The sequence below is a fragment of the Priapulus caudatus genome, unplaced genomic scaffold (assembly GCF_000485595.1).
Source record: "Priapulus caudatus unplaced genomic scaffold, Priapulus_caudatus-5.0.1 Scaffold379, whole genome shotgun sequence".
Classification (NCBI taxonomy): domain Eukaryota; kingdom Metazoa; phylum Priapulida; class Priapulimorpha; order Priapulimorphida; family Priapulidae; genus Priapulus; species Priapulus caudatus.
This window is the reverse complement of record NW_014577440.1, coordinates 183,166-193,675: the sequence shown is the minus strand read 5'-3', so window position 1 is coordinate 193,675 and position 10,510 is coordinate 183,166. Positions and strand designations below refer to the sequence as shown.

The window sequence follows — 10,510 nt, the reverse complement described above, 5'->3', positions numbered from 1 at the left end:
TATATAACAGCATGTACGAATGGGACTTTTCATTTGAAAGCCTCTTGATAAACAATGTTTTTCGTGTTATTCTCTGGTGGAAATATGTAGAGATTCCTGGCGTATCGAACTCTTGAGCTCCCCACGTGCAGCTATACATTGTGAGATCGTACCACGAATAAAAGAAATTCCATATATAGTATAGATAGAGACAGGCCAGCGAGTGGGGTATGTGTCCACTGGATATTGTCTAGTGAATGCTTGGCGCGCAACCATGCACATTGAAATTAAGAAATTTTTGTATTGAATCAGAAAATGCATAGCTTTGGAATGGTACAATGCATTCTGAGATCGTAGCATCTGAACTGAAACTCTGAACTCAGAGTGAGTAGTGTGATATCATTAGTTCAGTCTCACAGATGAACTACATTCGTATGCGTATTGTCACAGCGACGCTTTACATAAATGCAATAGTAGCGTAGAGATACATCAGATGGAAGTAGTGCATTCCCGCGCTTGGCTTGAGCCATGATGTAAACAGTCTAAATAAATATCATCGTCTACAGCATTCCTCGACTACCGACACTATATGACATGGTGGCAGCGGAAAGTACGATATTTCCGTAAATGATGAACTGGTAGACGTTATTGCAACATTTCGTCACCGTACGCCAACACACGACGGAGAATTCTTACTTCTCCTGTACCGACCGGATCGATGCGCTCTTCGCCAGCACACGACGGACAAAGGCAAGCTATGCTGTACATGCGTTATAATGAGCGCCAATGACTGTTTGCTGCAACAATGTCGAAATCACGCTAGGCGCAACGATGTTTGTGCAAATGACGGTTGTGTTACGTGCAAGTTTCATATGAAATCCGTTTCTGCATTCAAGTGGCAATGCGTATTCCGGCTATGTGCGCAACCAGCCTACACAGTCGTCGAGTAGACCTACAATGCATACCGTGAATACACACAGTGGCACACGACTGTACCAGTCAGTGTATACTACACGCACTGATCGATATTCATCGTTCGGTTAACGACAACTAACCGGTCAAGATTCAAGAACACTGGTGATACCTATCTTCACTGTACTGTGACTGTGAGCGTTATACACATACGTGTCATTACAGTACAATCATGACTGACTTGTCGGGTATAAACCCCCCACACATGGAGTGGAGCAATGCAGACATTGTGAGTACATTTCGTGCTTTCAAGCAGTTTTGTAACTTGATATTCAGCGGTCCATTTAAAGAGAAGACTAAGGAAGAAAAATTAACGTACATTCTCCTGTGGGTAGGCCAAGAAGGTTTACGCATATTTAATAGCTGGACGCTCACGGATGAAGAGAAGAACGACCCTGATAAAATCTGGCAGAAATTTGAGGAACATTTGGAGCCACGGTCAAACTTCCGTCTCCATAGGTTCAACTTACAGAAGTTCAGGCAGTCAACATCCGAATCAATCGATGAGTTCATGACACGGTGCAAACTCCAGGCACAAAAGTGTAAATTCAATGGCGACACTGAAACGTCGCAACGTCTCATAGAACAGCTGATCATCGGAACGCGCCATAAGAAAATACAAGAAACACTGTTAGGGGCAGACGAAAAGCTCACCCTTGACCAAGCAGTGAACATAGCGCGTACCAAGGAAGCTACTGATCAGCACATGAAGGAGTTGCAAATGTCGAGTGAAGCACAAGTTAACACAGTGAAACGCAGTGTACAGAGTCACAAATATTATAAACGATGTTACTGCTGTGGCGGCAATCATCCCCCGACACCTCGGGAGAAATGCCCTGCCTTTGGTGCCATATGCGATGCGTGTGGCAAGTATAACCACTGGCAGTCCGAGTGCTTATCGCAGAATTCAAAGCCTCGCTACAAGCAGTCTAGGCCAAGGTCACGACCTCGAAGCGGAAGGGACAGGCCAAGGTCTCCCAGCAGGGGGCGCCACCCTTCAAACAGCAGACGCCATTCAAGACGCCAAGAAGACGTCATAGCTATAGAGAGTGACCTGGAATCTCTCAAATTTGAGTCGTTACACGTCGAGAGCATAAGTGGCAATAATGGTACACGAGATGAAGTTTTCGCAACCATTGACATTGTGTTGGAAAATAAACCAAGCACACCGGTGACACTGAAGGCAAAGGTCGACACCGGTGCACAAAGCAATATCTTGCCTTTACGTATATTTAGAAGAATGTACCCTGAGAAGCTTGACGCACAAGGCTATCCTAGACAGAACGCCACAACACAGAGAAACACCATACTTAGTGCATACAATGGAACCAGAATTCCACAGTACGGTGTTATCAACATACCATGCTCTTACCAAGGGATGACAAACAAGGCTGAATTCTACGTGTCTGATACACAGGGACCTGCAATATTAGGACTTCCCACATGCACTAACCTACAACTCGTGCAACTGAATTGCACTATCAACAGGCAGCCAAGCACGTCCAGATTGGAGCCGATCAGCAGTAAGGAAGACTTACTGAAGATATATCCTGACCGTTTCGATGGCATAGGAAGCTTCAAAGGCAGAGCACATATCACCATCGACACCTCTGTGCCGCCAGTTGTCCATGCACCTAGGAAGTGTCCAATACACTTGAAGGATGACATCAAAGACGAACTGGATGAAATGGAGAAACTAGGGGTGATCGATCGTGTCACTGAACCTACCGATTGGGTTTCCAGCTTGGTATACGCACGTAAACAGAATGGCCGACTACGTGTGTGTCTCGACCCCAAGGACCTGAATAAGGCGATCAAACGCCCTCACTATAAAACCCCCACCTTGGAAGAGATAACACACAAGTTCACGGGAGCTACAGTTTTTTCAAAATTGGACGCTCGACATGGATACTGGTCCATATCACTAGATGACGAGTCTAGCCTGCTGACAACGTTTAACAGTCCATTCGGGAGATACTGTTTTCGACGTCTACCATTTGGACTCTCACTGAACCAGGATTTATTCCAACAGAAAATGGATGGAATCCTTGAAAGCTGCCCAGGAACTGTTGGCATTGCCGACGACGTAGCAGTGGTTGGAAGAGACCAGAAGGAACACGACAAGAACGTACATAACCTGTTCAAGGTCGCACGTGAACACGGTCTTGTCTTCAACCTGGACAAGTGTGAAATCAACAGGCCAAGTATAATATTCTTTGGTCTTGTGTACAGTGCCCAGGGAGTCCAACCTGACCCCAACAAGGTCGAGGACATACAGCATATGCCTGCACCAGCTGATGCAACGCAACTGATGGAATTCCTAGGCATCGCGACATACATGTCGCCTTTCCTTCCACATCTCTCACAGCACACAGCACCATTGAGAGAACTCCTCAAGAAAGGATCGACCTTCAGATGGACAGGGTCACATCAAGCCAGCTTCGACAAAGTCAAAAGTCTCATTTGTCGTGAGGTTACCCTCAGCTACTTTGACCCTGGAAAACCATCTGTACTCCAAGTGGATGCTTGACGCAGAGGCTTGGGGGCCGTCCTTATACAAGATGGCAAGCCTATCGCATTCTCGTCCAAATCGCTTAGTGACTGTGAACAACGTTATGCGAACATTGAACGTGAATTACTCGCCGTAGTCTATGGCTGCGAGAAATTCCATACGTACCTGTATGGCAAACACTTCCTTGTGGAATCTGACCACAAACCGCTGGAGATGATTCACCTGAAGAACATCTCAGCTGCACCACAAAGACTGCAGCGCATGCTCCTTCGCATTCAGCATTACGACTTGACAATCCAATACAAACCTGGAAAAGAAGTTATGCTAGCAGATGCCCTTTCCCGTACGCCTGGAAAGGAAAGCAGAGCTATTGACTTGGACGTCAGAGTCGACCTCGTCCAATTCTCGGCTCAGAAACGGGACGAGTTGCGTGAGACGACAGTGGCAGATAGAGAGCTGCGTGAGTTGCAGGAGGTCATCATGCAAGGATGGCCGGAGCGACGGGTGCAGTTGCCACACGCAGTGCGGCCATATTGGTCCTACAGGGATGAACTGACGGTACAAGATGGAATCATCATGAAAGGTGAACGAGCAATCATCCCAGAGTCCATGCACGACTACATCCTCACAAAACTGCATGAATCACACCAGGGTATGGAGAAGACGAAACTTCGTGCACGCACATGTGTATTTTGGCGCAATATAAACGGGGATATCGAAGACCTGATCCAAAGGTGTGATATTTGCCAACAGCAGCAGAAGGCCCAGAGACCTGAACCATTGCTACAACATGAGATACCTACCAGGCCCTGGGAGACTGTTGGAACTGACTTATTTCACCTCAACGGGGATGAGTACTTCATCGTGTGCGACTACTACTCGAAATTCCCCATCGTTAGGAAAATCCGAGGGAGGGCAACGAGTGACATCATAGTCGGCATGATGAAACGGATCTTTGCGGAACAGGGAGTGCCAGACACTGTCGTGAGCGACAATGGCCCCCAGTACGACAGCTATGTGTTTAAGCAGTTCGCAGAAAAGTGGGAATTTCGACACACTACATCCAGCCCTAGATTCCCACAGTCCAACGGTTTCATTGAGCGCCAGGTGCAAACTGCCAAAAACACGCTGACGAAAGCAACGATCGCCAAAGTTGACCCAGAGATGGCATTACTCATACTTCGGACAACCCCAGTCGACAGTCATCTGCCATCCCCAGCAGAGATGTTGAACAATCGCAAGATGCGAGCGAATCTTCCCACCAAGATTCCGAACAGAGCAACAGAGAGAGACATGATCATGCAGAGACTGCAAGACAGGCAAGTCCTGCAGAAACAATACCATGACCAAAAGTCAGGAGGAAGTCTGGCACCCCTGACACCGGGTCAGTTTGTTCGTATACAAGAGGAAAGCACCAGTAAATGGCAGCCAGCAGTTGTCACAGAGAAGCTTACAGCTCCACGGTCATACGAGATCAAAACAACGAACGGATCTACACTCAGAAGGAACCGCCGTCACATCCGGGAGACTCCAGAGCAGTTCCACATCCCGTCAGATTCGGCCGGTCCTGAAACCCGTGAACCAACAGCGGAAGTGAGATCTCCAAAACATGTCCGGTTCAAAGAGCCTGACATCCCTCCAAGTGACAGTGACACCAGTTACCGTACTCGGGCAGGTAGACCGATTAAGTCTCCCAGGAGGCTTGACCTGTAACTGCAAAATGTGAAACGAATCACAAATCATAAATGGGTGGAAAATGTTTTATTTGTTTATGACAGCAGATGTGTCATTCAGTGATTTATCCAGTTATATATTTCCAAAGAATTGTAATGGAAAACATGCCCATCCAGCGAAGCTTACGTAGATAGTAGTTTCAGTATAATACTACAAGTGTAAAGGTTATTCACGTATTTCTTTCAAAAGCCTTGATTGTATTCATCATACCTCACAGTAATGTTTTCTTCTCTAAGAAAGAGGGATGTGATATCATTAGTTCAGTCTCACAGATGAACTACATTCGTATGCGTATTGTCACAGCGACGCTTTACATAAATGCAATAGTAGCGTAGTGATACATCAGATGGAAGTAGTGCATTCCGCGGCTTGGCTTGAGCCATGATGTAAACAGTCTAAATAAATATCATCGTCTACAGCATTCCTCGACTACCGACACTATATGACATACCCTATCTATCTATCTATTTATATATATAGATCTCATTATATTATACACTCCTGGTAAATGATATGCACTGAACCAAAAAGAGACCTTAAACGGCTCATAGATTGCAAGTAATTTTTGACAGATCTGAAAATAATTAAGCGTTCAAGGCTGTGTTCATTCAGGTGGCAGGTGTTCAAGCCTGAAATTGACAAGATACATATTCATCGGTGGGCTCAGCCACGAGACGACCAAGGAGAGCTTAAAGCTATACTTCGAGCAATGGGGCAAAATCATTGTCTGCGTCCTGAAGCACGGCTATGTGTTTATAACATAACCAGCAGGATCGCAGCTGACAAGGCCGCAGCAGAACGCGCCGCACATCATCGATGTCACGGAGGTCCAGTCAAAACGCTACTCACGGAAGATGAGCAGGTACGTGAAATTCACGACGACTCGTGCGATGAGAGACTGCAGGCCTCGGTCTAGGCGTTGTCGCCTCTCACTCGTAGTGCGAAGCGTGTATGTAGGCATGATCAATCATTGCCAAACGTGTCTTGCATAGTGGGGAGGGGCTAATTTGCCCCCCCCCACCTCAGACCTCTGCCATTTATCAATGTTTGGCATGTGTGTATATTAAATAACAGTAATGTCTAATAATAAATCATGCATCGATGTAGTTACATTTCCGACTTGCTTGATGAAATGAGCTAAAAACAAGTACAATGTAGCGGTTAGTTATATTGTTATGTAGAGTTGTTCGTTGATAGTTTATGCAACGATAGATGGCGCTGGCGTGCGTGTTGTGAGGGAGAAAGTGACGCGGGAGAAGGAGAGAAATCGTGTTTGGCAAATCAATGTGTGTTTGGAAGGATATATAAGTTGTTAACTGCATTTGGAGTGTTGCTGTTATTGGAAATACTTGGGTGAGCGTTTCGCAACCACTAGACAGGGGCCTGAACCCCGAGGTACTGGTATTTGTACTGATAATAGTGATAAGACACATTTAAAGTACCGGTAACATTGCGCCGCAAGTGGGGCCCCTGAATTAGAATAACAGCATGTCGAACGCGGAACAGGATGCGCTGTTGCGGTACAGGAACAGCCAGTCCGCCGCCTCCTCTGTACAACCTACCATGGACCTGCAACGTGTGGTGGAGACTCAGCTGCTGGAACATATCAACATGCTAACGCAGCTATGGAGAGACAGCTGCGAGGTGCAGCCCGCGGTCCGGAGTCGGTGACCCTCAAGAGGACTTTGTCATTGTGGGTAAAATTGGTGAGCTGGGTGACCCTAGCGACTCTCTCATATGCCGTCAGTACAGCATCAGCCTCGACAGGGCCGAGAGAGAGGGGTAACGGAGAGGGAATTAGTCCAGGGCGTTTAAGGGCAATAGCGCCGAAGTTACAGTCAAGGCTATTTGGGGGCGGAGGAGACATCGCGCTAATGGGAGGTAATGCCATTTTAGCCAGCCATTACCAAGTAGAGGACGGCCGGAGCTCTACCAGAGCCTGTGCTCAGCGGTCCAAGGACCAACGAATCACCCATCGACTTCATCCTGAGGTGATGAGTTACCGGCAGAGGGTAATGGAGGCTGGCTACACTAACAGACGCAAGGACCTAGTGGATAGACCATGAGACATGCGCTGGTGACTGGGCTAAGAGAGAATCGCTCAGATGTGAGATGAGGTCTTTACCACGGGTGCCTCAGATTGTACATCTTGAGGTTGCGAGAAAGGAGCCTTGTGACAAAAGAGGTGTGCAGGCAAACATAAACAAAAGCCGCGAAAGTATCCTCGATAATCAGGGAGAATTTCGAAGGTGGGAAGATGGAAGGAGTGAGGAGGATGCTCAGAAAGGAGCTGAGTGAGATGAGACAGGAGGTGAGAGTTGGAAGCCCCAGAGTCAGCAGAGACAAGGTCAAAGCGTCAGAAGTAAGAAGGAGGACGTTGGGCTGCAGGGTTGCAGGGAGAAAGCAGCAGAGAGTGTAATCAGCTGTTTCAAGTGTGGCATCTTGGCTTTATACTTGGTCCTCATCTCTGGTTACATAGTGTTTCAATGTTTCCATACGCTTAATCTCCAGACCGGGGGTGTTGTCTTTCTTTGTTTCTTTTTCATCTCTTCTTCTTTTCCTTCTTTCTTTTTTTTCTTTTATTCCTTTCTTTTTTCTTTTCCTTTTTCTCTTTGGCCCGTGCCGATGGCAGGCGCTACATTGCGCGCGCTCTCAGCGCCCACCTTGTCGTTGCCGGGTACTAAGCCAGCGTCAACCCACCTCGCCGTCGGACTGCCGCTTGGCTTTTGAGGCTGCGCGTGTAGGTCATGGCAGATTGACCAAAGGAAAGTGTGCCCATGCCAGTCCTGGTTTCAGATCTTTGCATGCTCGTTCTTGGATATCGTGTGGCTTTTTTATCATTGCCCACGTGATCATGAGCCTGGTAGTCAATTTTCCAGTCAGTAATCTTCAACCTGCCCATCCAACCTTTTTTGTCGCGGCAGGGTCTGCATACTGCTTAATCGCGTCACTTGAACGCTGTATGGAAGCCGCACGACCATTTCTCAGGGTTCCCCATCGGGTCTCAGGATGGTCAAGACCGTTGATAAAAAGAATTCTCTATTGCGACGCCGCTTGTTAGCACTGATCAGCCTTGTTTTATCGTTGCGCGACTCATTCTGATCCGCACATCAATGCCGGCATCATTCTCTACTTGACTCAAATGGCGACCACCAACTTTGCTTCATGGCCGAATCTTTCAGTTGGAAAAGACTTCTGCTAAGAGCAAAGCTAAGTCCAAAATCCTATAACAGGCACCCCTCACATGCCAAGCGCTGCCCACGCTTTTTGCGCCGACGTCTTTGGTTTGATCGCTTCCGCCCCGGTCAGGAGACATCGTAAAACCGGCGTTTCGAAGGCCAGAAATGTGCTTGACGCCATCATGCCACGGGTTGGTGCGCAACATCGCTTGTGTATTCCAGTTGCCCGCGCTGCATGGGGGTGCGACGGGACGGTGGACGCGGTTGGTTATTTTCCCCGCTGATTGCCTCTTGATTGCGCGCATCAGGTTCGTGCCTTGCGGGCCGCCGCGGTTGAGGCATGGCGCGCTCACCTCGGCAACACCGAAGAAGAAACCGAAGAGGTCTGGCAGGCGCCCTTGAAGATGGTGCGTCTGAAGCTGCTCTATATTCGCCCCGAGCGGTGGCAGCACGGGGTCAGCCATGGGGATTGCTGCGGCGCATTTTGGCGTGTCGCTAGATAGCGTCGGACGAGCCCATTGTGTCTCGCCAATTTGGCCGGGCATGATTTTTTCGCCCGGATTATCTGCGCCATCGCGTTGATTTGCGCCGCGCTTTGAATGTGCACTCGCGGCCTATTATACCGCCCACAGCGATGCCGAAGTACTGCGCGACGAAAGTTGAAAAACTGATTTGACGGGCAGCCACCGCCCAGAGTTTTCTACACGGTTTGCACGCCCCCAATATCCATCTTCGCCTTTGCCGCAAAGGACAGCCCGCGCCGCCAGATTCTGGAGTTTGCACCGATTGCCCGCAAGGGCCCAGTCGGCGGATTTGTCTAGTGTGCACCCGCGCCAAGACAGAAACCCTGGCAAGGCCCTGCGGGATGGCGGCCCACAACGCCTGCTCATTATCACTCTCGGCTGGCATCGGCAGCCGAAGACGCCGGATTGTTCAAAACCCGCTTCAACAACGCACGGATGGCTGATTAGCTGGTTGCCACCGTGGCCTTTGGCATTGACGGTGTGGACAGCCGATATCCGATGGGTGGCGCGATGCTTGATTCGCCCAAATCGAATCGAGTCCTACTATCAGGAAATCGCGTGGCGCTCTGGGCCGTGCATGAGGGCCCGCCGCAGACAACACTGGACGCTTTTTGGCGCGGATGACATTCGCCTTCGCCGCGTCCCAGATTGGACGAGGGGCTGGCCCCCCTAGAGCGGCGACAATGGCCGATCACGGGAGCGTATTGATGCCTCTTTTGGGTCCCTGGCGAGCGCGCTGAAAATGTCGCCGTGTCACCCTTTTGGGCCTATTGCGCGTGAAACCTGTAGGCTGGACTCGGCCAATTGCGGAGCTTTTTTGCGAAACCCCGGCTGACACCTGTTGATGAACTGAAGCGTTTCGCAAGGACCTGCTCGGCACCATCACCTGCGCACGGTGAACTATTTTGGGGCCCGGGCATCTGATCGACATTGCTGACAGGGAATGAAAACAGAAAAGGTTCTGGCGCGCGGGCACGAACAATTGCCAACCTTGGCGTCGAGCGCCGACTATCGACCGGCGCGGCCTGGCAGGCGGTGTGTTTCGTGCAGAATAGATGGGCCCATGATCTTGATCCGCCGCTGATTCCAGAGCGCTTTGGTGCATTGACGCATGACCGAAAATCGGCGGCCCGCCGTATCCCTTGCGCGGCTGAAAGTTTGTCACTCACTCTGCGCCGCGATACGCTGCGTTTGCAAATCGCGACGGGCCCTGCTGCCCAAAGCACTTGCTTTTCAGACCGAGACCGCGCCGCCTGTTGTCGGCTCAAGCGCCAAACGCCGGGGCTGGCCGAGGCGGGAAGGTTGCCAGGCCTGATGCTTGTCCTTCAACGACTCCGCTATCCTGATATGAAGATGCCGCGGACCCGGCGCCGGGCACGCTGGATATCAGATCGGGCGGGGATCAGGCGGCCGTGGGTGCCGAAAGAAAGCCTGGAAACGATACCGGGCGCATGCCTTTCTTGAGGTTATCAAATGGCGAGTCGAGATAACTGCCACCCGCACCCGCCGCAACTGCCGGCGCGCGCGGGCGCGAATCGTTTATTATCTTTCTTTACCCTATACCATACCATTTATCGACCAGTTGCATGGCCAGGCTCATTGGCTGTATA

The 10,510-nt window shown here is 49.7% G+C and overlaps 2 protein-coding genes across 3 annotated transcripts in view; one reads left to right on the top strand and one right to left on the bottom strand.

Annotated features, from left to right (window-relative positions):
* The window catches only part of LOC106809721 (solute carrier organic anion transporter family member 2A1-like), a 31,054-nt gene that overhangs the window by 11,562 nt on the left and 8,982 nt on the right, over positions 1–10,510 (bottom strand). The window lies entirely within an intron of this gene.
* LOC106809712 (uncharacterized protein K02A2.6-like) lies at positions 3,677–5,961 on the top strand. Its single transcript, XM_014812887.1, has 2 exons — positions 3,677–5,138; positions 5,810–5,961. The coding sequence occupies exons 1-2, from the start codon at positions 3,677–3,679 to the stop codon at positions 5,959–5,961; spliced, it is 1,614 nt and encodes a 537-aa protein (XP_014668373.1).